The 26,870-nt window shown below is 49.8% G+C and overlaps 2 protein-coding genes across 4 annotated transcripts in view; one reads left to right on the forward strand and one right to left on the reverse strand.

Moving 5' to 3' along the window:
• Nucleotides 1-1,820: 1,820 nt before the first annotated feature.
• LOC128153823 (DNA-directed RNA polymerases I and III subunit RPAC2-like) overlaps nt 1,821-26,870 on the reverse strand; it is a 34,192-nt gene continuing 9,142 nt past the window's right edge. The window contains exon 5 of the mRNA XM_052813620.1: nt 1,821-5,886. Coding sequence (XP_052669580.1) covers nt 5,689-5,886 — 198 coding nt within the window. The 3' untranslated portion in view covers nt 1,821-5,688. The remainder of the gene's footprint in view (nt 5,887-26,870) is intronic.
• Nucleotides 6,923-23,876, forward strand: LOC128153819 (endothelin receptor type B-like). Of its 3 annotated transcripts, XM_052813613.1 has the most exons (8): nt 6,927-9,093; nt 13,742-14,269; nt 17,460-17,572; nt 18,067-18,271; nt 18,971-19,120; nt 19,896-20,029; nt 20,682-20,790; nt 21,690-23,876. In XM_052813613.1, the coding sequence occupies exons 1-8, from the start codon at nt 9,085-9,087 to the stop codon at nt 21,837-21,839; spliced, it is 1,398 nt and encodes a 465-aa protein (XP_052669573.1). In that variant the 5' UTR covers nt 6,927-9,084; the 3' UTR covers nt 21,840-23,876. The 3 variants fall into 3 exon arrangements, with proteins under 3 accessions (XP_052669572.1, XP_052669574.1, XP_052669573.1); XM_052813612.1 differs by lacking the exon at nt 21,690-23,876 and having other exon boundaries at nt 6,923-9,093; nt 20,682-21,681; XM_052813614.1 differs by lacking the exon at nt 21,690-23,876 and having other exon boundaries at nt 6,926-9,093; nt 20,478-20,791.

Consider the following 26,870-nt stretch of genomic DNA (forward strand, 5'->3'; position numbering starts at 1 on the left):
ACAGGTCAGGGATGGGGATCATTGACAGCAGCATGGGGGAAGTGGGGCTCTTCATTCCATTGCTTCAAAGCTTTCCCAAGCCAATGGAGCATCTCTTCAGACTACCCATAAGAAAGGAAACGAGTAGAGGGCAGGATAGGTGTGGGCACCATCATTTGCTCTCTTTACTGTGCATTGCTACACAGGTTGCACCAGGGGTTAAAACTGGGGGATATCAGCCTGGAGAGGGTAAAGGATATTACAAAGTTCAGAGATCAGCAGCACCAGAGAGCTTAACAAGAATTAACATATTTGCTGCAGAAAAGCACCTCTGGAAAGATGCCAGAACTGTGCTCCAGGACTCCAGACCTCTCCAGCAAAAGAGGCAGGGTAAAGTGAACACTGGCAGCAAGACTTGTGCCTGCATTTCTAGTTGCACGCCTAACTTTTTTTTTTAATAATGCCAATGAAGATGTCAGTTTGGGAGTCAATTTCTGAGCTTTTGACATCAGCATTCCTAGTGCCAGAACTAAACTCAAGTCTTCCTGGAGGATTGCTAAACAAAATATACTGAACATTTGCCCACTTGCATCCCTGGAGAAGCATATTCCCAAAGGATTTGTTCATGCAGGTCCCCAGCAGTCTCCTCACCAGACTGTTTTACCTGTTTGAATTCCTGAAGGGCTGTCTCGAGTTTTCCTATTCAGGTCCCAGAGGACAGCCACTGAACCTGACATCTGCATGAATATTCTCTTCCCCCAGGCATCCCTGCTCTACTGCATGTTGCTTCCTACAGCACCCTCCCTGCATTTGGGGTAATGCAGGCTCACACCCTGGGAGATACAGGGAGGGGGAAAAAACCTAGATACAAACCCCTGGCTAATTAGCAGGATTGATTACAGTCAGGCTCAAAATGATGTTGACTGAATTATACTGCTTCCTATGAGCACCATAACTTTCCAGCATGTTGTGTTTCAGAGCGGCGCAGATGAGTCAAGACTGGAGGTAGAGAGGGAGGGCAGGATCTGTGGGAGGGCACGTGGAGGCACCCAGGGCTCTGCAGCAGGGCAGGAGGGCAAAGGAAACGGGAGAGAAGAGATGGGACAGAGGAGCTGGGACAGGCAGTGAGGTGGTCGCAGTGGCAGATCCCCGTTGCTCAGGAGGCCACCTTGGATGTATCTTCTCCCTCTAGAGACAGGTTCCCCCCCTCCCTCAGCCACAAAGTCCTCCTCCCCATCCCTGTTCCTAGAGGTGCACCTCTACCACAAGGCACCATCCCACCATCAGGGCACCACAAAGACCAGCAGCTCCCTCAAGGACAGGGAGCCAAGGGGATACCCCAGCCGGCAAGGCAGAGCCTCACCAGCCAGCGCCTGTCCCGCAGTACCTGAACAAGGTGAGTAGAGCTGGGCTGGAGAAGGCAGACAGGTTCAGCCAAGAGTTGAAATCATCAGGTAAGCTTGCAGCAGCAAGGCACATTTTGAGATCAAGCCAGCCTATGGGTCAGCTGAACTGAAATAGGGTCCAGGGCCCATGGGTGGGGGTGGAGGTCTCAGGTGAGGCTGCTCAGGGCCATTAACACCAATTAGTGCCCTAAGGGTCCTGACGGCCGCCTCCAGCCCGGGCCTGAATACATTTCATGGTAAACAGCTGCACTCATTTTGCAGGAGAGTGAATGAGTGTGTACGTGTCTATACGTTAGGGAGGGTAAGGTGAACCTCTTAAATGATCCTTCCAGATATTTCTCTGCTGTATGACCATACCTGTATGATCTGATTCCTCACATATGATCACACACAAAAAACAGAGCACAACTGACTCTTCGTGGGACAGTTCCAAATTTATTTATCTGCAGGTTAAATCCAGTGATTCAGGCTTGAAGCAGAAGTCATTATTTTTCTTTATCAGTGCTTTAAGGTCTGCTGTTCCAGTGGCTTTGACTAGAAAGCTGTCAACATGTTCCCACAGTTGGCAAAGCTAGGAGGGATGGATGCCCTAATCTGTGCCTCTCTCCAGACCACAAAGATATGCTGATCACACCAGTAAGCTGATTTCTTGCTGTGACACAATATCATGGGACTTGGCTTTACTTTGGTGTTGCAGCTTTAAAAAGTTGAAAGTTAGCTCCCAGGCAAAGCCGTGCACTGGGATGACTTACTCCAAGATGAGCAGGAGGGCTGCAGATCAAAGGCCAGTAAGAAACTCCATTTTAGCTCAGAGCTCTGGAGAACTCCTTCCTGAGAGTATCTCAAAACTGGGAATGCTGGACCTAGAGTTACTGGTCAAAGACAGTCCCAGAGTGCACAAACAGCCCAAAACTTGGTTGCCATTCATCTCATCTTGGGCTGACCTCTTCCATCATAGTAGCACTCTTTTGGTTACACTCATTCACAAGATCTTTGCTATGATCTAAGAAATTCATGCTGCTTTGATTTTAGCTATTAGCCCTTTCTCTTGTGATATTCGAGTATTGTATGGACAGGAATAGGTTAGGCAGGAATAGGCAAGAGCAGAAGGCTGTTGAGGTAGATGGCCACTAGCTGATCCAAAGCCTATGCTAAGAGGACCAAAAGGATATAAAAGGACAAGCCTTGGACAAATCAAAGAGATTAATCAGGTACTGCAGACAGCTACACTCAATGCAAAAATGTAATTTTTCCACACCTTAGATTCTTGAACAGAAAATAAATTGTAGAAGCCATTAAAGTTTAGCTGCAGAGGTAAGTTTTCAGAGCGCATCCTTCCAGCAGCTCACTAAGTTAAAAGCAAAAGCTACGTGCTCTTTCTTGTGAATGATAAGGCTGTGGTATTTCAACGCAGATCTGTCTTTCTTCTCAACAAATATGATTGAAGCATTAGCAGGAGACACTGACAGATGGATGATGGTCTTTAGCAGGATCTCATCCAGATGCTCTCTCAAGGACTTGAGATCATGTCTGATTTCCAAATGAAATCTTAGCTCGAGGCTGCAAATCGATTGACCAGGCTTAAAGGTAGCGTGAAGACAAAGTATCAGTCTTCTTCTCATCTAATATATCAATGAGGAGCTGGCATTTTTCTGAGCTATGGCTCCTCTGAGCTTGCTGTGCACAGGACTAGCCAATCTTGCCAAGCCACCTTCTGTGCTGCTTGCATGGGAATCAGTTAAGCACGAATGGCAGCAGAAAGCCAAATTAATTATACTTGACATGTTGTCTTTAAAACGGAAGGGCAGTCTGTGCAAAACAGATCCCATGAAGCTGTTGCTTGTCTGCATGGTGCTGCATTGCTGGTTGCTGCTGGACTGTACCGTGGCTTGATTCAGAAGTAGTTCCTTCATTCTGATAATTTAAGTGACTCTTAACATCAGCCTTGAAACTGAATTGTGTTTCGAGGACACTAGTTGACTGTACAAGAAGATTGCTGTTTTCCTGGGGGTCTCCAAAGGGGGCTGGAGCCGCCCTTTGTCTCCAGCAGAACAGAAAGACCCATTCATCCCTCTGTCACATGCAGAAACATGACTGTCCCAGAATAGGGCTGCGGGATACGTCCCCAGTGGGGTCAGGAGGAGAGGTGGCATGCAGACTCGTGTGCTCCGGGAAGAGAGCCAAGGAAAAGCTGCAGCCCTCCAAAGAGGCCAGAGGGTTAAAGGAGGCATCGACCAATATGCCATGACTTCTGCCCTAGGCGGAGATGAGCTATTCGAGGTGCGTGTTTCCTGATCTTCCTGGGGAGTGTAAGTGTGCGGAGGGGCAGACTCACTTCGGGAACGGTGGGAGGTCACCTCCTGATCCCCTTCAAGGACACCAGCCGGTAATGAACTTGTTCGCTCCCACCCTGGCCCAGACCGAAGGCTCAGCCTCAGTGTCACAGGCATCCACCAAGGTGTAGAAATGCTTCACTGAGGTCCAGAGTTAACTTTGGGACACATGCTTGCAAGTTGGAGACATCTATGAGCATTAGTGACCAAAACAGGGGGGTAGCAGCTGGCTGCCCCTGAAGCAAGGCCAGAGAAGGGCTGTACCCACCCAGCCCAGCCCACCAGCTGGCTTGGCCCTACATTTCCATCCTCAGAGGCTCATGTGGTCTGCCACACGCTAAGACGAGATGGGCAAGGAAGACTGAAACTGGAGAAGAGAAAGCAAAATGGCCAAGTCTAATCACTACATGGCAATGTCAGCAAAGATGGTGAGAAACAGGATCCTCGAGCAGACTCCATAAGCAGCCTTCTCCCCCCAAAAAAGCATAAAGCGACAGTTACAAATAAAACATTCAACTTAAAAATACAAACAAAACAAGAAAACCAGATCCCTCAACACCTGTCCATCACCTGTGTTGCTTCTGGCACCTGAGCTGGTTAGACCAAAGTGCTGCTGGGGACATGTCTGTCCATGTGCTATCACATCTCTATCTACAGACATGTGCCAAGACTTGAGAAGCCACAGAGATGGGAGGGTGACAGATCCCTAAGACAGGCTCTCCAATTTGGGATGTTTAGTAGGATGAAGAGAGAGGAGTCTGAATGGAGGTTTTGTTCTCCACCCTTCTGAGTGAGGAGTCGTCTCCGATAAACAGGGGTACGCAGTAAATAAAGACATAACTTTTCTGTGGATTATCCACAGCTCTGATTCATCAGATCTTCAAGGATCACGGAAATGATCTAGTGGAGAAACACAGATAATTTGCTTTCACACAAAGAAGGAAGAAAGTTCCCAAACAACCAATATAGATTATTTCTACCCTATTTACAAATCTTCACCACTGAGAAAAACTAGGCTGGGCAAATTCTCATTGGCATCTTTGGCCAAATCTCAAGATGAGAGGGAGTCCAATCCATTCTTGTGTCTGGATCCACTCAGAAAAAAGGCTGTAACAGCATATATATGTAACAGTATTTTATTGTGAACTTCTGCAGTTTTCCATAAGTAGCTGAGATCCTGCACAAATTCACTCATGATTCCCATGAAAAGGGCTGAAAATGGATAGCCACAAATTTGAATATGTTGGAGTCAATTCTAAACCAAGGCAAAGGTAGCACCTCTTCTATCATATTACCAGGCAAATGCCAGCAATAACACTAGAAATTTTTCCCTGCTGAGAGCTGTCTCAATTGTCATGGTCTGATCTACATTACCTCTTGAAATTAGAAGTCCTTTATTAATTTCAAGATCTGTTCCTCACTGATTCAGTTCTACTTATGCTTCAGCACTAAGTTATTTTTGTTCTTTTCTCTCTTCCTAAAGGAGACTTGATCAATCTCTTCTGTCTTCTCACTTTACCTAGTTTAAAGACTAAGAAGATCCATACCAAGATGAGGACAAAGTTTCTCAGATCTCAGAGAAGAGATTTACTTGCACATTCCACATTAGCGAGGATTTTTTTTCTCTGTGCCTCCAAGGTATCTTTGAAAAATTTCATCTTACAGATTGGATAGGATCCCCACCTTTTGCTGTGAGGTGGTTTGTTGAGGTTGCAGTCAAGTCAGGAGTCCTCGGTGTTGGGCACAGCACAGATGGACTGAGCTGATCTGAGGAGTCTCTGCAGGGAGAGTTCAGGAATTAGCATTGATTTTATGAACTCTCTGAATCTTGACATCTAACTCCCTAATCCTCTGCTGATAAGGCAGGAAGCGGCCACCGCACGCAGACGTTATTGCAGCCTGGCTGGATCTTCTCCCTGGAGAACAACAAACTTGTCCCATGAATAATGTGACAAACCAAACCTGGGTTCTTACTGGTTTCTGCTCCTACCCCTACATGCTCCCATCACAGGAGTGTTTTCTGGGGTTATTTCTGGGTGCAGACAGGTACGTACCCCTGCAGCGACTGAGCAGCCAGCCGGCCTCAGCCAGGGCAGGCAGTGGCTGAGCTCCGCTTGCCTTCCTGTTACTGGTGATACTGGTTTGGGTTTGTCCTCTCTGCTGTGCTGCTGGAAAATGCAATGGAAAATGTGTTATCTCAGAGATGTTTGTCCTTTTGAAACATTTGATCAAAACCAAGATTAAATCCCCTGGAAAGAAGGAAGGATGAGTGAAGATGGCACAATCACATAAATCTCATTTCTTTAAAGAACAGACCAGAAATAACTATTGTAACCTCAGTCTGATCACTTGTAGTCTGGGAACTGCCGAGATTTGAAAGCTTGGAATTGCCCCAGATGTTGGTCAAAGAAACCAGATGCTTCTCCAGGGTCTTTGGAAGTCGCAAACCCCCCCAGGACAAAGGATGCTTGGGCAGCAGTGGGAGAAGAAGGGCACGCCTTCTTAACAGAGGGGCTCTTTTTTAGCTGAGGGAGCAGCTGAGAGAAATTTATAGCCATGACACACAGAAAAAGAGAAAGCCCATGATTTGAGAGGCAAGAGTATAAAGTCTGAAGAGATCTCAAAAACAAAGGAAAATCAGCAGGAGAAATGTGTCCAGATGTTATACCACTGTGTGTTAATCTATCCATTTCTTAAGAAAAGAGTAGTCATAATTTCTTGCAAAATCCTCACTAAGAACGTCAACTATTCTGTGTCATCAGAGTACTAAACGATCAAAGATCTATGAAAACATATTTTAAAATACAGTAACTGAAGACCAACAATGACCAACAGGGCTGAACACAGCTGGAGTCCAACCTACCACTTCCAATAGCGAACAGCAGAAATATCTGTGCTCCAAACACAGCAAATAGGTCCCATAACGATACTGTGTGGTCACCTTCTCAACTGAGAAGCTTACAAGGATCAGAGTAAGACACATTGGGGTCTAAACTCAGCAGCCTCGTGATTGTCCAGGAGGAAAAATATTAACTGGGGCTGCAAGGGGGTCTGCAAACCCGGGATGGATCTGGATCTCTCCTGAGTTACACTGCCCGACGCGCTGCTTCCTGGCACGAACGCAGAGTTGGCAGCGAAGCACAGAATTGTTGTTTTCCATGGAAACTGGTTCACCCATAAAGATCTGAATATTTCTCCCCATGTGCAGGTACGCAGCCAGCCCCAATCTCCCCAGCCTGAGGGTGATGATAGTCATTCACTTGCTTCTGAGTTTTGATGAATCGAAATTATTTTTCAGTTTTGTATTTGTTGTTGTCAAGTCACAGAAGTTTAAGTGGTCTGTAGTCGGTCAGGTGAAATGAGCACGTAGCACAGAAGTCTGTCTCCAGAAGCGGATTGCAGCAGATTTGCTGCAAAAATCCTTCTAAGGGATAACCAAGGACATACCTTTGCATGACTTTGTTGGGTTTTGAACTTACCAGGTTATTAGAAAAAAAAAAATTTTTTTTTTTAATAACTTACTGCATATGCTCCAAAGTTTAAAACTTTCAACCAAGCGGTAAGAAAAAAGAATAGAGTAGAAAGGAACAAACGTTTTATCTCACATTTTCAATGCCAGGCATACTTAATTGGGAATTATATTTTGAAGACCAGTAATCAAAAACATAGTAAGAAAAGAGATTAGGTAAGATCATGGCTTGAAGACAAAACAATACACAAATAACATGATACAAATGAGAAAAGTTCAGAGGTGGACAATAAGGGTGAGCAAGGCTGTGAGATGGCTTCCTACAAGAGTTCTACGTTGTTCCTTCCCAGGGGCAGGACTTGGCACTTCCCTCTGTTGAACTTCATGAGGCTCCTGTCAGCCCATTTCTCCAGCCTGTTGAGGTCCTTATGGGTGGCAGCACGACCCTCTTGTGTATCAGAGAAACATGATCTTGTTCCACTTGAGATGCCTTCAATTTGGGAAGGAGTCTGAACCTATTCTTTCTGTCCTTGTTTGGGGGCTAAAAGGGCAAAGGGACTCCTCCATCAGAGCGAAGTTGCCTTGACTTAGTACGGTTGCACCATGCCAACATGTTTCTGAGCCATCAAGGACCCCAGAGCAAGATGATTTGGCATTTCTTTTAAATAAACAGCCCGCCACATACCAAATAAATGTCCCATTCCTGAGAAGAGCTGGGTTCACAGCATGGTAAGGAAAGAAACTTTCCTCTCCAAGCAGATGAGCCAAGGAGGTTGGGAGAGGCTTTGTCCGCAGGGAAAGAGACAGGCTGGGCAGCAGCACAAATCATCTACAGGTTCATATGGATTGGAGAAAGACAGGAGGAGTCTCATGAAAGCACTGCTCGTGATCTTCTGTTCAAAGGCAGGTGGAGAGCGAGTTTTTGAGCCAGGACCACGTCCAGAGACCGGACTGGATGCGTGCCTGGGGGGAGGCTGGCATGGCCCTACAGCAGCACCGGCTGCTCGGCCATGAAGTGTTCTGCCCTGCATCTTGAGCAATCGGACGCTGCTCTTCAGGCAGTTCAGGATGCTCAGAAACCACAGCAAAATAAAAACAGAGCTGGCATGTGAAAAGGCACCAGTGCAACTTGTAGATGGGAGCATGGTCTGAAACCTGCTCCCAGCCTGCTTCACCTAGACCAGGGCTCGGGGAGGCCGTGTTAAAGGGAAAAGTGAGGCTTGTCCTTCCCCAGCACCTCCTTAAGGACTTCTTATACTCTGTCCTGTCTGCTGGAAGGGAAGCCGCAGGTCCCCTCTGCCTTGCTTGCAGTACTCGTCTTGCTCCTGACCATTTCCTCAAAAGCTCCAGGTGGAGCAGGTGGTTTTATACACCCTGTGCAGAGGAGGCTTTGATATCTCTTTTCCCCAAAGGCAGTCAGGGCTGCAGCTTCCTTCACCAAAGCACAGCCACGGGGCTCCTCCGAGCCCGTCACTACGACATGCCGAGCAGGCACGTTGCTCTGCGGTCGGCAGCCTTCCCCCAGCTCCCTCCCTCCCCCTCGAGCTTTATTTGTTTATTATTTTCATCTCCTTCGCAGAGCTGTCCTGCGTTTCTCCTGCTTCACCCTCCTCCTACATCCCTGTCCCGCACTTCGCCTATTGGTTGCAGGGGCTGTGCTCAGGGGGAGCCCTGCAATTTTCTATATAACCAACTGCTCCATTCAGAGAGATCTCAGCAAGTCACGAGAGGGAAGAACCGTTCCCCTGAGCACAAGCCCACAAACAAAAGCAAACTCCAGGATCTACAACGCTGCAGTTCTCCCGGGACCTGCAGGACATGCCCAGCTGCCCGTGCAGTGGGAAGGAGCCGTAAGAGGGAAAGAAAGTGATCCCGGGAGCATCCGAAGTTTGTGGTCATGAGGAAGGTAACTTAACTCCAATGAAAAGCTTTGCTGTTCCCTGCACTAATTTGCAAACAAAATTATTTCTTGCTTTGGGGTGAGTTTTCGCACGTTTTTCAGATCCCCCCACTGGTCCCTGCTCCGGGGGAGGCGTTGAAGGGACCACGGTGCCTGAGCAAGGTCTAACAGGTTGGCAGGGAGAGGGTGCACGAGAAGAAATCCAGCACACCTCTGGGGGGAAGGTCCTTCTGCTGATGGACCAGGTTGGGTTCAGGTCAGGGGGACAGCTGGGGATGTGGTGTTATCACCTGCCTTTCTCCCTCCTTTCCCCCCAGCCATGGCATTTTTGCTGCAAGAGATGTTAATCCGCAGAGAAGGTCTGTTGTGTGTTTGGCGAGGTTAGTCTGGCAGGGGAGCACAAGCGGAGCTGCTTTTGAAGGCAGCCTGCCCTGCTGCAGGCAGGACGGCAGGCAGTGCGCTGGGAGGAGAGGCTGGCTTGAGATGAGGATGCTGCCTGGGATGTGGTGGGCTCTCCTGGTCTCCCAGGCAAGAGGAGTCCCAAGCCCCCCCGGCCCCGCGCATGACACCTTTCAGACAGGAGCAGGCTGTGCAGGGTTACGGCAATGGTTTTCAGTCTCGCCTCCTCTCTGGGAATCATTCTCTGACATCCCTGTCATGACTCCAGCGGTTTCAGCTGCGACTCGGACTCAGCGCAGCGTGAAGGGCATTTCCACTTCCATGTGTCTAAGCTATTTGCTAACAGAAGAGCCCCAGCCAGGCAGGTGGGATGGGGATGGCCCCTTTGGGCACCGAGTCACTTCCCCAGATGATCAGCAGCATGAGCAAAGCTCAGAGGATTCTGGGCCAAGTGATGCTGGCTTTGGCTTCACATCTGCTGGGCACTGAACAAGCTTGATGCTCCTGTGCCTCAGTTTCCCCCACAACTGAGAAAGGGTTATGCTTTCAAGCACTCTGAGATGTGAGAGGCAGCATGGAGGGCAAGAAGTAAATGGGCTGTTGAAGAGGAGAAAACAATGCTTCTCTTTTACTAAATTGCTGGATTTTAAGGCAAGATGGAAGAAAAGTGCTTTTTTTCTTCAGTGCTTTGCAGCTGCGCTGTGGAGGGGACAGGCAGGATCCAGTGAGCCGTGTCCTGTGATACTTACTCACATGAGCTCTTCTGCCAAATACCCACGGGCTGAACGGCCACACCAGGCTCTGCAGTCCTGCACTGGGGAGAGCAGATAAGAGCCGCCTGCTGCTGCAGAGGGCACAGAACACAACTTTCCAGGGATGCTCTGGTACCTCTCTGTCACCTGCTAACTTGAAGAGCCACCATCTTTTTCCAAGCCCCCAGACAGCCCTTAGTGGCAGACACTTGTCTGTGCCATCCAAAACTGCTCCGTGTGAGCTGCCCAGACCCTCAAGGATCCCAGGCAGGAATTTGGAGCTGGGTCTGCCCTATCCTATGAGCTGCAATCCTGTGGGCATAGCTGGGAGGAGAGGAGGGCATTGGTTGGGGCACCCACCCAGGAGACAGCTGCCCCTGGTGTAGGCTGCAGCAGGACAGAGAGCTGAGCACCTTAGCAAGGGTGCAGGCTAAAGTCCCTGCGCCAGGTTGGAGCAGGGATTTGTGCCCAGGTCTCTAATGAGTCAGGTTTGGGCTCCTTCAGGTTGTTTATCCATTCCCTCCCTTCCTTTCTTCCCCCCCTTCCCAACACAGCTGGATGCCCAGCACTTGAGTAGGAGTCGCAGCTGAGAATAACATCCAAACAGGTCAGAGCAAAGTCCACCCTGGTCATCTGTCTCCAGGACAGCAGTTGGAGCAGATGCTTAGGTAAATGTCAGGAAGAAGATGGTGTTGGAGAAGTTTCTCTGGTCACAGGGTCCCAGATTTGGCTATCAGCTGATGAGGGATGTGCTGAGACCAGGGTGGGTACCAGGACTTTCGTAGCCGCCAAGGACCAAGATTGTTCCAGCAAGCAGGTGGGAACATCCCTCTCCACACAGTGACTGGTGACAACTTTGTGAATCCTCAGCTTTGACCAATGCATCTCCAAAGGGTCTTTTGCAGAAGGCGGCTTGTCCTTGTCTAGGCTCCTTAATAACCAGCTATTCTGGTGCATAGCTTAGTCCCTTCCCATAATATTTTATACTGGATATCCAAGGTGACAAGCTGGCATCCCACCATCCCCTCCTTAGAAAACTAGCTCTGCCCGTGTGGGAAGGACAGTACGGGCTGAGGGTTTCCCCAGTTTTCAGATCACATACACCTGCAGGTATCCCTCAGTGATGGGATACCCACGGACCTCTGAGAGCAGGGTGCTTACAGGCCAGATATGGGTGGTTTCCCAACCATCATATGGAGACTCTTCTCTAAATGCTCTTTAAGTCATTGAAAACTGCTCTTTTTTTTCAGCCAGAGGCAGGCAGATAACTTCGTAGTGCCTGTTCTGGCTCACACCGATGCGGCTTATCTGCAAGATAAGTTTGCAAAGCTGTTTGAGTCTGCACAGATAAAAGGCATAGAGAACGCACAAGATTGCTAAGCACCAGGCATGAATATTTTAGCAGATAGAAGCATGCTTATAATGAGCTGAAAAGAAAAGCGATGGGATCTTCAACTTTCCCGTGGTGAAACCATATCTAAGGTGCTGTTATAAGGATTCAAACTAGAAAAGAAACATCTTTAAAACGTGGTTGTTTTAACAGAACTGAAAACTTAACTCTCTAGTTCATGAGGTCTAAACTGTGATTGAAGGGATTTGGTTATTTTGTTGCCTATATTTGACATGTAACTGGGAATAAATTTTAGGCTTCCTCCTAACACTGCTTGTTTACAGTTTAAAGTACTAAGGACCTGCCCAAAGGACATAAGAAGGTCAGGAAGGACTAAGCCTGATTTAGATTTTCTGGCAAGAGCAGTAGGGTGAAACTGAGAAAAGGGTAGGTCTGGCTAGGCTGGTTTGTTGGGAAAGAGTCCAACTTCATGCTGATTATGCTTGGAGTCTTCCAAACAAGCAGAAAGGCACAGGCATTTCTACAAAGCCTGGCCTGAGCCCATGACACATGAGGAATGCACAGCTGTATCTAGAGAAGCTCTGGCTGTACCTGGCAGGACTTGTGGCTGGCTTGGCCATGCCTTCCCAGAGTGGGAACAGCATGTTCCCACCATATATGCATTGCCGGTCCTGGGGGTCCCCCCTGTCCTGGGCAGGGGGAACTGTGTTACAACCCGGGATTGCGCTGGCTGCATGGTCTTGAGGAGCAGATCCCCGGGGTATAGCTGGTTTGGGCTCAGATCCCAACTCTGCCTGGTGGAGTCAGAGTGGAGACTGAACTCCCTTCTCTAATCCCAGGCAGGCATCCCGATCCCTGCCTAATTGGCTCCTCTGGAGCAGAGCACAGCCCAGGGAAGCCCAAAAAGACTCCTGTTTCTAGTCTAGGCACAGCAATTTTTCCTCCCTTCAAAGCTGTGAACTTCCACAGTTTGAGAAACATGTTCTTCACCCACACTAACCAGGAGACCCAAGATCTGTCCCTGTCTGTGGCGCAGACAGTGCTGGGGCACAGACTGGCAGGGCGCTGACATCTTCCACTCCCTTGCTGGGCTCACTTCCCTCTCGTGGCCAAACCTGATCATCCAGAAGCCCCTTTCACAAATTCACATCATGCCAAGACGGTGCTACAGCCATCCTCAGCTTTCGCATGTGGTTGTGGAACAGCAGCTTAGCTAGTCCTGCCTGAAAGCATTGTCTGAGATTTGCAAAGCAGAACCCACTCTGGTGTTATTTATTAGTAGTGCTTCAGCCTTGGTGAGCTTGAGAGACCTTTTACTGTGCTCAGCAGTCAAAACTGCAAACAGTACGGGGAGATTTATATCCCTGAGTATTGAGTTGAATGGGCACGGTGGATTTGGAAAGGAAGTGGTTCAATTAATGACGATAAGGATGGGGAAGGAGGGGCTGTACTGCTTGCACATAAATTGGAATAAGATGTCAGGTATCAATACGGCATTTCTGGAAAAACCCTTGTAGTATTTTCCCATCATGGTTCCCAGCAAGACTGCACTGAGTCTTTTCACTTTGCGCTGACAGATGGCGTATGGCAGCCCATGGAATGTGCTGGAGAATGGGATGTTAGTGCAGCTCCAGTTTTCCCATGGCACAAACTGGAAGAAAAGGTCTGCTTGTCCTGTGGACCCCGAGACGGGGTTTGCAGAATCACTCAGATGTGCAGGCGTCAACAGGGCAGGTGCCCCAAAACTGCTACTTCAAACAGTCAGGAACTAAATGAGAAGTGTGGCGTGGGCATAAAAGAAAAGTCAGATTTGCCATGTGAGCAGCAATACCAAGTTCAGAAGGTGCAATAGCTGATTCAACACACCTATTTGAGAAAAGGCAGGTGCCCTCATTTGCTGAAATACCGTGTAAGAGGCATAAGAGACTGTTTGATTTCCTTTTAGTTTGTTTTCTCGAACAGGCATGTTTAATTTTAGCAGCAAAGACTCCCACCCTGTGGGGTCAGCTGCTTTGGCCAGATGGGATCTAATCTGGCATTATTTCTGATCACTGTGATGATGGACTTTCTCCAGCAATTCCTTTCATTCGGTCTCATCTTGTTCCTCCTTTGCTAACCAAGTTCTCTCCCTTGTCCCCTTTTCCACCTGCAGATCCAACCAAGACCCAAGCAAAGACATCCCACGAGCATCATGAGGACTTCTGCAGCCAGCTTTGCCATTCAGTCTTCAATGGCGAGAATCCCAGCTCCCACCACCCTAGCCATTTTCCTGACTTGCCTCTTCTCCGGGGTACACAGCCAGACCCCAAGGGCTTTCCAGGAGAGCACCGTCCCCTTGGAAGTGCTTAGCCAGGAGCAGGTTTACGGTCTGGACCAGCCAAGCCTGTTCCAGGATGCCAAGCTGTCAAACCACTCGGAGAGCCTCCCCAGGAGCACCAGCTCCGAGCCACCCTTGCTGCCCGTGTGCGTGAAGCCTGCAGATATCAGACACATCTTCAAGTACATCAACACCATCGTGTCCTGCACCATCTTCATAGTAGGGATCATCGGGAACTCCACGCTCCTGAGGATCATTTACAAGAACAAGTGCATGCGGAATGGGCCAAATGTCCTCATTGCTAGCTTGGCGCTCGGAGACCTTCTCTACATCCTCATTGCTCTGCCCATCAACGTATATAAGGTAGGCTCCATGCGGCACGAGTGCTGCGGCAGCCTGGCGATTGCAGGGATGGTGTCTGCTCCCACCTGCCTCAGTGCCCTGGGGAATATCTATCCTCTGCTCTTTATTGCAGGCTCCTTTTTTGCGAGGGAGAGGGGAAGGGTGTTTCTGCTCTCGAAAGGATGAGGAAAACATAAACAGACAAAAAGCTCAGAGTACATTCCTGGGAAAGCAGAGGTGTTCTCAGTTACAGCTGTGTTATGCACACACACACACAAGCACTCAACCTTCCAGATCTTTTAAATCTCGGCTAAAATCACAAGAAAAGAATCGCTTGCAGTCTCCTGACATTACAACACAATGTTTATTTCAGCTGAGCAAAAAATTATTGTTCTTGTGCACTGGGGATGCTTCTCCCAGCACAGTTCAGTTAATCAGCCTCAAGCAAGTATCTTTTTTATTCTAGCTAAACGTGAAGACTCGTGCAGCAACAAGGAAGAGGGCTGTATTATAAAACAGGGGCTTCTTTCAGAGTCACTTTCCCCCTAAACTAGACAGACTAGGCACAACAAATAATCAGGGGAACCTGAACTCTGCATGGTGCACTGCAGCAGAGAGGGCCGGGCAGATGCGGGCAGTAGACCTGAGACCCCAATTAAGAGCAGAAGGTGTGTTAGGACATCTGTGAGATGTGTCTGGGCTATTGCAGCTCTTTCTCGCCCACTGCTTGAGACACGTGTTGGTGGGCTGGAGCCAGAGGTTTCTGTGAAGGGTTGGAAGGGATGCTGTGGGGTGAAGGACTTGGAGTTCAGCCAGATTTGTTTGTCAAAGGGAAGCTTTAGCCTGAAAAGTGGAAATTGAATGCCAGAGGGGTCCTGGATCAAGCAGGCTGGGTGGCAGGGGGACAAGGCAGAGAAATTCAAAGTAGGAAGAAGGTGCATATAATTTGATAGTGAGAATGACCAGATGTGGCTGGCAGATGGTCTCAAATCACTGTGAACAGACACCCTTCAAGTGAAAATAGATAGAAAACTATAAAGGGGTTTTAGCTCAAAACAAACAGGTTCTCCATGAGCCAAACGATCCCTGCTGTTACAAGAATACGGATCCATGCAGAAGGTTTCACTCATGCAAGAAAACAGAGTAGCTTGGGGCCAGCAGCACTGACCCAGGGGAAGGTTGCCCCCCTCCATCCGTGGAGTACGGCCCATCTCTGCTTTCATCCAACGGGCCCTTTGCTTTGAATAAGGCACGATTTGTTCTGCTTGAGAGGGGAGACACAGTCTGGAGAACGCGGCTGCAACGCCAGCAGCTCTCCCAGGGATCACCTCTACCCTGCACCCCTTGCACAGGCAGAGGTTGTGGAGGCAGCCCGACATGCACGGTCATCGCCAAGCCCCTCAAAAAGTGGAACAGCAAAGCCCCTCCAAAATTTGTCCCCAGTCAAAACCAAGGCAGGGAAGATTTACATTTTAATCCTGCCTTTGCCACATTGATGGGAAATGCACCATCTGGCCAGGGAAAGAGTTTGGGCCGTGCAATGTACATTTAACAAGAACAGAGTAACAGCAACAGCAAAATATCTGGCAGACCTACCTCCGTGGGATCCAGATGCTTCTCCACTTTGCAGGATCTGGGCTGCAGAGTCCATCTGTCATGTTTATATCACCCACAATATCGGGGTGTGGGTTGGTTCCAGCCTGGGTTCCCAAAGGAACAAGACTTATACAACGGGGCTGTGAGGACATGGGTCTGAGAGCCCTTCCCTTCAGGATCTGTTTGCCCAGTTATGCCGTCCTGCACAAGTCTGTGTTGTAGGAAGGTCCTATGTACCATAAAGAAAGGGGCATGCGGGAGCAGATGGAGGCTGTAGGAATGACCTCACTGAGGAAAGCTGGCAGAGAAACCAGTCACAGGCTCAATACCTAGCTCTGCGTCCCGGTCAGGCAACAACTGGGGTTGCACCGAGCTTTGTGCAGAGTTCATGGCTTAGACCAAAGACCTCATCTACAGGACACGTCCCGTTAACACAGGCTGCTGGCTTGGAGACACACTTGGCTGTCTCTTGGAGCTGCAACTAGCACAGCTTGCAGCCAACACAAAGAAAAGTCGAGATACTTTGTCCAGGCTAAGGACAACAGCTTGCGTTGGCATTGCCTGCCTTGTAACAGGAAAACTGGGTCAAATCTCCAGGGTTGGGACTCCCTGCTCTGGCCATATCTACACTGACTTTTCCTTACTGATGTTCACGATTTCCCTTGGCCACCTGAGCAGCCCCTCTCCCTTCTGCCCCTCTCTCTTCCAGCCACCTCCTGGAGGAGAAATTGTTGCTTGAGAAGCCCACACTGACTACGAGCAACCTGGTCCTAAGAGTAGCCCAGTTCCCTCATGGTGTGTCTCCCTTATGACACAGTAACAGATGAGATAGGTGGACTACCCACGTTTGCAGAGCAAAGGAAAGGGTAGGGTTGGTCAGTTGCCTTCACCTGAGACCCTGATTTCCAGGAGAGCTTCTGGATCAATTTGTCTTGCTGCTGAGGCCAAACTAAAGAGCTTGCATGGGGGGGTTGCTTCTGAGTAGGAGTAACCTTAGGATGGGCTCCAGGTGTCATGGGGATATAAGGGTTGTGAACCCAGGGTCACTCTCATCCTCATGAGTGAGCGGCCTGGATTTCTCCTGCCTTCGGGACATCTTGTCCCCATTGATAGCCTTTTGCTTGCCCCAGCTGAGCTTAGGACCACAGTGTATGTGTTCTATAAGGAATCTAAGTGTGGGAGAGGGCCAGAGTATGGTAAGGGCTTAAGACTACATGGCTTTGAAAGCCACCTGAAAGAAGCTGTCCTTGCTGCATTTTGGCTGTTTCAGAGAACGACACCCATTTTCCCTCTGAAAGCAACCCAAAGCCCATTGCGGCATTTAGGATTCAGACCCATCCGAAACCACCCACAGTGCAGATTCAGAACCTGGTGTCTGGATCCTTCCATCTAGGTGACAACTCATCTCACAACGAGCCCCTTGGGAAACGAATGGTTCCCAGTACAACACAAAATACCGGAGAGCACACACTGCGTAATCCCAGCAGAGGTAACCTCAGAGCGCTTTCAGCTGTTCTTTGTGGGCTTCTCACACCTTGTGGGTAACCAGCTGCTATTACGGGAAGCCGGACATGCTTTCCCGAAGCAGCCTGTTAACCCTGCGGTTCTTCCCCAGCTCTTGGCAAAGGACTGGCCCTTTGGTGTGCAGGTGTGCAAGCTGGTCCCCTTCATCCAGAAGGCCTCAGTGGGCATCACGGTCCTCAGCCTTTGTGCTCTCAGCATCGACAGGTAAGAAACAACTTCTACAGCTGCACTGCCCAGCCTGACCTGTATTTGACTACAGCACGTCCCTTCACTGTAACCAAAAGGCACGCTGCAGGGCGGCTTGGTCCCAGGCCAAATTCAGAGACGGGGAGAGGGTGCTGTCACGTAGAACTGAAATCCAACAGGATCTGACTCCAGTGACAGGGTTTAAATCCTGCTGGAAAAGGTTGAGGGGAGGATCGTGATGTGCTGGAACAACTGCTGGGGTGGTGGGGAAGGGTGGCACCTCCCCAGTGGCAAGTAGACATTGGCCAAGGATAGCTACCATCACATTCATCTGTTGAGCCCCTGTTTCTGATATTTCCCATTCCACTGAAGGGGAAGGTTCGGGGTGGAGGAGGAAGGTGTAAGGGAAAGGGCCTTTGGGGACAACTCTAATCTGCACCTTCTTGGCCCCTTCCCGACAGTTGCTTTTCTCACTCCAATCTGCTCTTGTTGCATTCCCACACGTTGGGCAGGTACCGAGCAGTGGCGTCCTGGAGTCGGATCCAAGGGATAGGAATCCCCATGTGGAAGGCAGTGGAGGTGATGCTGATCTGGGCAGTGGCCATTGTGCTTGCAGTCCCTGAAGCTATAGCCTTTGACATGGTGGAGCTCAGCTACTGGGAACAACACCTGTGGGTGTGCATGCTCGCCTCCGAACAGAAATCCAGCTTCATGATGGTATGTACTCTGTCCCACCCCAGCTGCAGTGCAAGGGAGAGGGAGACGTGGGCAACCAGGGCATCCTCCCTCCTTGATTAGATGCTTCTGCAGATGGCTGCTTCTAGCCATCGGGGTGAACGCAGGCAGAGCAGTATCAGGCAAAACACAGAATAGCTGGCATTGTAGTGATATGGGGCAGACTTGCTTTGAATGTGGTGCCACAAAACAGGCAGCTGGTCCTCAAGCTGTGTCATGTCTTCACCATCCACATCAGAAGGTCATGAAACATCTTGAGAGGCTTCAGAACCTGCTACACTGTCCCAGCAGGCCAAAGGGCATCCCCACAACCAGTCTGCATGGGTAACCTTTATCACAGGGTCAGCTAAGGGTGAGCGAGGGAATGAAGACCCTTACAAAGCATCAGAACTTATCCCACCGTGTCTACCAAATAAGCTCCTTGCAACTGCTTCTTGCACAAGAGTGCTAAACTGGACTGGCAGCCAGATGTAAACCAGCCTTTACTTCTTTAGGTTAAACATGTGCACCAGCCTTGGGGGAAGATAATCCCATGTGTGCTTAGCACAGGGGCTGTTACTCTTTCACACATCAGACGTGTCTGACGCAGGCCAGCATCAGCGTCAGGGACTGGGTCAGTTCATGCCCCAGTTACCTGCCCCCCCTTTGCCAGTTCCCTGTTGCTTTTTCTTTTGCATGCAGTTCTATCGTGATGTGAAGGACTGGTGGCTTTTCGGCTTCTATTTCTGCCTCCCCTTGGTATGCACTGGCATCTTCTACACCCTCATGTCATGCGAGATGTTGAGCAAGAGAAATGGCATGAGAATTGCTCTGAATGACCACATGAAACGGGTAAGAAAACCAGGAAGGCAGAAAGTCTGATATTTCCCAAACAGGAGGGAGTGCTGTTGAAGGGGAGAACAGGTACCTGTCCCTGTAAAGGACACGTATGAGCTGACATAGCCTCACAGTGGTCAACGGATATTGGCACACTGATGCAGATGCATGGATTAAACCAGGGAGATGGGTCTCCAGCTCTACAATCTCCAGTCTCAGGGACAACCCAAACCACTAGCGTTATGGCCATGGACCAGCCTGATTTTCAGTTACTGGCAGTCATTTATCTCTGGCTGTGCTGTGCCGTGCCAGCCCAGATCACAGCAAACTGGACCAAATGCTGAATGTGGCATATCACAGACAAGGGGTGCAGGGAAAAGAATGGTTTACTTTCCCCTCCCACACTTTGCAGAATGATCCCTTGAGGCAGACCAGCTGGTTGTCACAATAAAATAGTGTGAAGGGTGGATGGACGAGGCCCCCATGTCCCAGGGAGTATCACCCCAGCAAAGTTACCAGGAGCAATGGTGGGAAGGGGCGTGAAGGAGTCTCATCCATATTGTGCTGCTGGCACAATACCCCTTTCTGCGGCCTCAGAGTCCTCCTCATGATGCAGGATTTGGGACCTGCAGGTTGTGCTTTGGACTCAAAAGGGGTGCCCAGCCGTCATCAGACTACAGAAATTCCTTGAAGGGCCCTTGCTCAGCATGGGGAGATGGTGCTTTGCTCCACCAGCTTGCCAATGCTCAGCCAGACCATCCCTTCTCTCCTGCCCACCTTCTCTTCGCAGCGCCGGGAGGTGGCCAAGACTGTGTTCTGCCTCGTGGTGATTTTTGCACTCTGCTGGCTGCCGCTCCACCTCAGCCGCATCCTCAAAAAGACCATCTACGACCAGACGGACCCCAACAGATGTGAACTGCTCAGGTAGGGGCATTGGCAGGAGGGGACCATGCTGGGACCCCCTGCGGGCACGGGCAGAGGCTCTGCTGGGCTCATTGCAGGCTGGTGGAGTTGCTTTCCAAACACCTGGTTTCAACAGCTCCTTTCTCGATGGCATTTCTCTCCCGATAGGCACAGAGAAAGGGTGTGGGGGACCATAAGAAGAGAAGAAATTAAATTTTGAAATATATCTATAAATCTATGGGTTAAAGAGGTCTCCTGGGCAGAGAAACATTCCCTGCAGGGCTAAAGGGACTGCAGCACCTCTCAGGGCTGTGCACACTTTCTGCCACTTGGCAGGTGCCCGTCTTCCCCTCTCCTCTTTACCTATCACGCCAAAATCCAGTTCAGGCCAGACACTGCTACTGTGCTTGAGTTTGAGAACATCAGGGTCACCAGGGGAAGTCAGATCTCATGCTTTTGGTTTCCTCAGGAAATGATCCTCGCAAGAAAAAGTGTTGTGCAATTGCCCAACTGCAGGAGGGACTGCTTTGTGCTCACCTCTATGGTCTCAGTCACTGGCCCTCCATGGAAGCAGGTTCCCAGGCCAGGCAGTTGGCAGGCATTTTGGAAACCCTCCCTCAGTTCTCCATGAGCTTCCAACACGTCCACCCTCTTCTCTCCCCTCCTGCCTCAGTTTCCTCCTAGTGATGGATTACTTCGGGATCAACATGGCCTCCCTCAACTCCTGCATCAACCCTGTGGCTCTCTACTTCGTCAGCAGAAAATTCAAGAACTGCTTCCAGGTAGGGTTGACCCCTCCAGAGCTCCCGGCTACGGTGACTGTTCCCGGACACCGGTCCCAGGGGCACAAGCTCCCACGGACCAGGCACGGTGCAGCCAGAGGCACCTCCACGGCAGCGGACCTCTGTGCTTATGAGACGAAGGGAAAGCTGCAGAGTGGTTTGGCAAACGCACCCAGCAAGCAGCGGCAGAGACAGGTCTGGACCTTGCAGCTCCTGGCTCCAAGACAAATGCCCCATCAGGGACAGGCTGGGGCTGCCAGCAGCCCACAGGATTCCCCTCTTTGCTCATATAATGATCATATCTCTCCTCCCAAATTTTCCCCCTGCTAGGTGCCCCTCTTCCCAGCTTCAAGTACACTAGAGCTCTCTGCCCTGCTATGGGGAGACCTTTGCCAGTGCGGGACTTAGCACAAGCCAAAAAAAGTCCTTGTCGTTCTGGATCAGAAGCATCTCCACAAACCATTAGACCAGGGACTGGGGCTGCTTTAAACTTCAAGCCCAAGTTATTCAGAGATAATTTTGGGAAGCAGTGGAGCCCTGAGAAAGGAAGGGGAGGGGAGGGGATGGGATGGGAGTCACCTCCCAGGTGCCGTGGCAAAAAGAAGAGTTGAGCCCACCTAAGCACTACCCGTATTTTCTGTCCCCCAAGGACAAGAAAACACAACTGCAAAAGGTACCCTAGATTTTGGTATCTTCATTTCCAATCCACACCAGCCCTATCTTGGAAAACCTGCTCCCAGCAGATCTGCAGGACAGCAAGGTTCAGCAGTGCAGGCTGCGATTCCCAGCCTGGCACTGTGCAGGTTGACTTGCCAACATCAGTAAGGGAATATTTCCTCCTCTTTTACCCCGTAGCCCACGCTTGTAACCTCTCCCTCCACCTTCTTGTCTCCTTGCAGTCCTGCCTGTGCTGCTGGTGCCAGAGACCAGCTCTGAGCATCACGCCGACAGACGAGAAGGGCTCTGTTGGGAAGTGGAAAGCCAACGGGCAGGAGCTCGGGCTAGACCGGAGCAGCTCCCGCTTGAGTAACAAGTACAGCTCTTCCTAAAGCCATGCCACCCGCGGGGCCGAGAGGAGAAGGCACTGTGCCAAGACGGCAGGACCCCTCCATTTCTCTCGCACAGCCGTCTCCTGGCTGGGCCTGAATCGTTTTTGCCTTCGTGTCGTAACCCGCCTGGAAGGAGCTGCAGCATTTCACGGACCCCTGGGACTAGCTCTGAACACAGCCTCTGAACCGCGCCGATCCCTCCTCTGGTCCGAGATGCCTCTGGAGGAGGGGAAAGGCATTCAGATCCTTATAGGATTTTTCGTTTCCTCACAGGAAAACCAAGTGACTTACGGCCGTTTGTCTCGGGTGGAAACGTGGGGTGGGGAAATGTGTGTGAAAAGGGAAGGAAGGTTGAGATGTGGTCACTTTGAGATGGATGTGGGTTGAGGAGGAGAGGGAGAGGACCACGAGTGACAATTTCCAGCTGAAAAACCCAAAGAAAAGCTTTGGTAACATCCCTTATCATCTCCCTCTGTTGCTGGGACAGTTTGTCCCTGGGCAGAGAGCCAGGATAAGATCCAGGCACCATGTATGTCTGGTAGACCATCAATGGCATGAAATCTCCTCCTGTTCATGGCAGGGAGAGATGGGCAGCAACTCGGCTTCATTGTGTGACCAACCTGACCTGGGGACCCCTAAAAGCCCCCTTCCTCTTCACCTTTTCCTGGAAAATCTGCCCCAGGCTCCCCACCCAGGGATGATCACCCCACCTGTGTATGGCACAACGAAGTGATCATATGTGACTGCATGGCTTAGGGGACCAGATATCCTTGGCAGAAGCTAGTGGCAGCATCCAGCCAAACCATCAGCTCCAGCTTCCCCCTCCCCAGGGACAGGGGAGCTCCTGGCTAGCTGGGCACCGTTGCTAGCCCAAGGGGCCATCCTTCCAGGGAAGAGTTTGTAAGCCCAGGAAAGGCAGAGGTGGCTCAAATCCAGATGGGCCTGGGACCAAGGAACCATCCCTCACCTTCCCAACCCCCTGCATAACCTGGAAGCAGCTAATTCTCTGCCTGACATAAGATGCAAGGGAGAGGATCCAGGAGACTTGCCCTTCCAGAAAATCATCCAGCCTTGATCCGTGGTCTTCAGCAGCTGGAAAGTCCACAGCCTCCTTCAGCTACTGGCTCCAGGGAGGGGGATTGCCTGCAAGACCACAGCTCTGAAGGGAAAAAAGGGGTGCCCTGCATTTTGATGCCTGTAGCTCGTCTTCCCCCTGCCAACAAGGCTGAGCTCCAACGGGGCAGCGGGGCTGGACCCCGGTGTGTCTTGGCCGCAGCACCATGACACCAAGGTTCATGCCATTTGTAAGGGGGACAGAGATGCTCATCCTCATAGTCAAACTAAGGTGGAAAAGGCAACAGGGAAGGTCTGATCTCAGCTGAAAGAGCCGCTGGAGCTAACCGAAATATGGCAAAGAGCTTTCACAAATTTGCTATTTAAAATCATTAATCCCTGAGTGCTTTTCCAGCATGTTTTTCTAAAAAATCATGCTTGCATCTCTTGCCAAAACTTTAAGAAAACCTATATGAGAAAGTTTTAGTTACCAAGTTTTTGATGACTTTTCTGTTGTTTTTTTTCTTCTCTCTTTTACCTCTCTCTCTTTCTTTCTTCTTTCCCCTTTCCGTCTTGTCATGGAAAAAAACGGAGAGAGGAAAAAGGGAGAAGATAAAAGACCTGCAAATAAAGCAAAACATTTTCCAGGTGTTGGGGTTTTTTAGCTTAGCTTTTACTGAAATGCAAATGTTTTACAAACAAATCACATTTCTGAAAGACAAAGGGGTTTCAACGAAAACAGAAAGACTGAGGAATATCTAGACCAGCACGTTTTTTATAAACTTACCTAGCCACTAGAGTAGATTTGTCTGTATCAGTTTCGCAGTGCTGCTGCTGTGCTCTGCCATAGAGCTGGCTGCACTTTGTTGGTGGACAAATTAAGTCAATGGAGAAAACTGATAAAGACTGAAATGTTCCAGCACAGATATCTTAGTAGAAGGATATTTTTTAATGACAGTGCTTATAAAAAGAATCTGAATTCTATGTATTTCTGTATTTGTCCACACTTACAGGCAAATGGATTCTGTGACTTAAAATCAACACCTCATACCACTCCAAGGACGTAGCAGTGGGTAAGCCAGTGGCACATCAAGCCTAATGCAATGTCTCACTCACATTCTGCCCTACTCCAAATTGTGGAAAATTCAGTTCCAGATGGCCCAGCTCCTTGGCAGTCTCCTGCCAGGATGAGGCCAGTCCTCTGCGACGCACCAAGGCCTGCCCTGCCAGGTTGCAAGCAGCCGCTATGGAGTGATTTCCTTCACGTTAACATCTCCACCACCGCATCTCTGTTGGTGCTCCCTAAAATTCAGGCACTCGCCCGAGCTCTGGGTCTAACGTGCTCAGGAGGTGCCAGGGCAGCTGCGCAGTGGTGGTGGCTGGAAGGGAGGGTGGGAAGAGACAGATGGGATGTGCTGACCTTTCCATCTGCTGCCATGTGCATCGCCAGGGGTTTTCCACTAATTACAAACCTCTCTTCACTTCAAGCAAGGGTCTGCTTGTTGGGCCACACCATGGGGAGGCCCATGGAGGTGTCAGATCACTTGTCAGGGAAAGAAGTCCCCTAACAGGCAGTATTTAGGATGCTAGCAGCTAACTGGGATGCTCTGACCCTACGGCTACAGTTTCCCTCCCACTCACTTGAAACAGCTCGTGCTTTGGTCATGGGTTGAGCCAACATCTTTCTCTCTTGGGGTCCTCATTGCATTGCACAGGCCTGGAGCGTAGCCCTGGCTCGTAGGGATCCCACCGTCAGAGTCACATAGGTGAGAAACACTGTGTAAGCAGGGAGTGACTTGCTTGCTGGGGGCTGATTTGGGTCAGTGCCCTTACAGCCTGCACAACCTGGAGAAGGCTGACAACTCTAGCAAGCACAGGATGCCGTGGGTCAGATCTGGAGATCTTTCAGATAAAGCTGGTAAGTCTGGGTCACGGTAGGTAATTTGAGGCCAACAGATGCACGGAGCAGGACCCGCTTCAGCCCCAAATCAGCACCGGAGACAAGCTGAGGATGAGCATGCACACATGCAAGGAATGCGACTTCCTCTGTCCTGTCCACCTCTGCCCTCCTGGCACATATATTGCCCCTTGCTAACCCAGGTGCCACTTTTCAGGTGGTTTGTTCCAACCTGACCCTGAAACACCAGTCACAGGGCTGCCCTTAATTAAAAAAAAAAAATGCCAAATGAATGGAGTTGTCAGAAGACAGAATCCCTTAGGCAGAGAGTCAGGAGAAGCAGCTTTCTTTAGAAACAAGATTGTTCCAGACCCAGGAGGGACGTGGACACCAGCTCAGTGTATTGGGACATGGGGGAGGGAGATACTGTTCTCTAGAGGACTGAAATACTTTGGGGACACAGAAGCCAGCTAAAATGTACTCAGTGCCTCAGAGAAGCAGGAAAGAACATCAAGGTCTTCGTGTCCTCCTGGTAGAGGAGCCACAAGCGCCAGAAAGGTGAAATAGCAAAGAAAGAAAGAAAGAAGCTTAGGAGTTTAAAGCTATAGACCTGTCCCTGGCTGTTGCCGCCCTCCTTGCTGCAAAATAAAGTTGGTCCCAACTGGTAAAAGTCAGCCTTATCATGTTAAAACAAGAGCAAAGCACGCAGTCATCCAGTTTAGTGCCTGCCAGCAGCTGAGCAAGGGTTGTTCTGTCTTTTACTCCCACAATGCACGGGAACTAGCATATTTAAATGCACAGCTCCCATTCATTTCCGTGAAGATTGAAGCATCTTGACAATTTCCCAGTAGTGACCTTTGGTAATGCCATGAGGAGCAGCATCCCAAACACTGAAGAGCCATCATGCTCTCCTAAGGACAGGCAGAACAGCCAGGACCTGCTAATATTCACAAGACAGATACCAATTACAGGCATGCAGGGGAATCCTTTAACCTTACTCTCCTGGGCCCCAAGTGGCTAACATCTCTTTTTATGCTCCAAGAGCAGATTTAATCCCTCCTGCATTAGCAGCTACACTCAGACCAACATTTTAGCTTTAAATGGCTCAAATCCAGTCTCAGATCTGCACATTATTAATATTGCAACAAACAGACTGACATAAATTCATCCCAGCTCTGGACATTGCTATCACTTGCTGCATGTCTGTTTAACAATGACTTTATCCTCCTTTGGTATAGCTTTCCCCTTGTGTTTTCCTCCCAGACACCTTCTATTAAAACGAACATCATAAAGTTTGACCAAGTGTGAGAGAGGAGGGAGAGAAGAGAGCTGAGCTATCAGCAGGAAACAGTACCCTTTTAAAGCTCTTCTATTGCACTGGCATCCAAATGGCACTTTCCCATCCCTAGAAGGTCTCCCTTAGGCTACAACCAAGACCTGGACCAGCAAGTTTCAGCTCAAAGGGAAAGTAATGACTATCAGAAAAGGAGTGCACACGCAGCCTGCTTTTAGCTGCTCATGCAAATGAAACATGAAGACTGCTCCCTGCTGCCAGCTCCTACTGCCCTTCACAGGGGAGAGCTATACAGTTACAGGCAAGCACATCCTTCTCTTGCTTCCCCAGGCAGAGGAGCTCCAGAAACAGTGGTCCTTGCAGCCCAGCCCAGTAAACACACAACTGGCCCATAGCATCCCCTGGGGGTTAGGGGAAGTGACCAGCAGGTCAGTGACCAGCTGGGTTTCATGACCTTTTTAAAAAGCTGTTCTTCATGACACCTGGGCTGAGACTGAGCCCAGGTGCACTAGTCAGCTCCTGGTTTATTCACCCCTTTGCTTTCTCCCCCTTGCCCTGGGGAAACTGCTTTCCTGCTTTTTTATTTGCTTGGGCAGGGGAATTCTCCAACCAGAAAGTCCCCAGGCCTGTGCTTGCTCCTACGCAGCGGGGTGAAACACTCACCAGCACCCAGCAGGCACAGCCCCTCTTCCCCACACGCCCCTGCTGCATCCCAAGCCCTGCGTGAAAGCATGTTTTAACCACCCACAGGTTTCAGCACGAAGAAACCAGGCCAGACAGGATTGGC

The sequence above is a fragment of the Harpia harpyja genome, chromosome 18, assembly GCF_026419915.1.
Source record: "Harpia harpyja isolate bHarHar1 chromosome 18, bHarHar1 primary haplotype, whole genome shotgun sequence".
Classification (NCBI taxonomy): domain Eukaryota; kingdom Metazoa; phylum Chordata; class Aves; order Accipitriformes; family Accipitridae; genus Harpia; species Harpia harpyja.

What these genes read in the sequence shown, in the direction of transcription:
- LOC128153819 (XM_052813612.1), top strand. An exon ending in TGTGCTCTCAGCATCGACAG is followed by an intron (nt 17,573 to 18,066) that starts GTAAGAAACAAC and finishes CACGTTGGGCAG; the next exon opens with GTACCGAGCAGTGGCGTCCT. An exon ending in AACAGATGTGAACTGCTCAG is followed by an intron (nt 20,030 to 20,681) that starts GTAGGGGCATTG and finishes CTCCTGCCTCAG; the next exon opens with TTTCCTCCTAGTGATGGATT.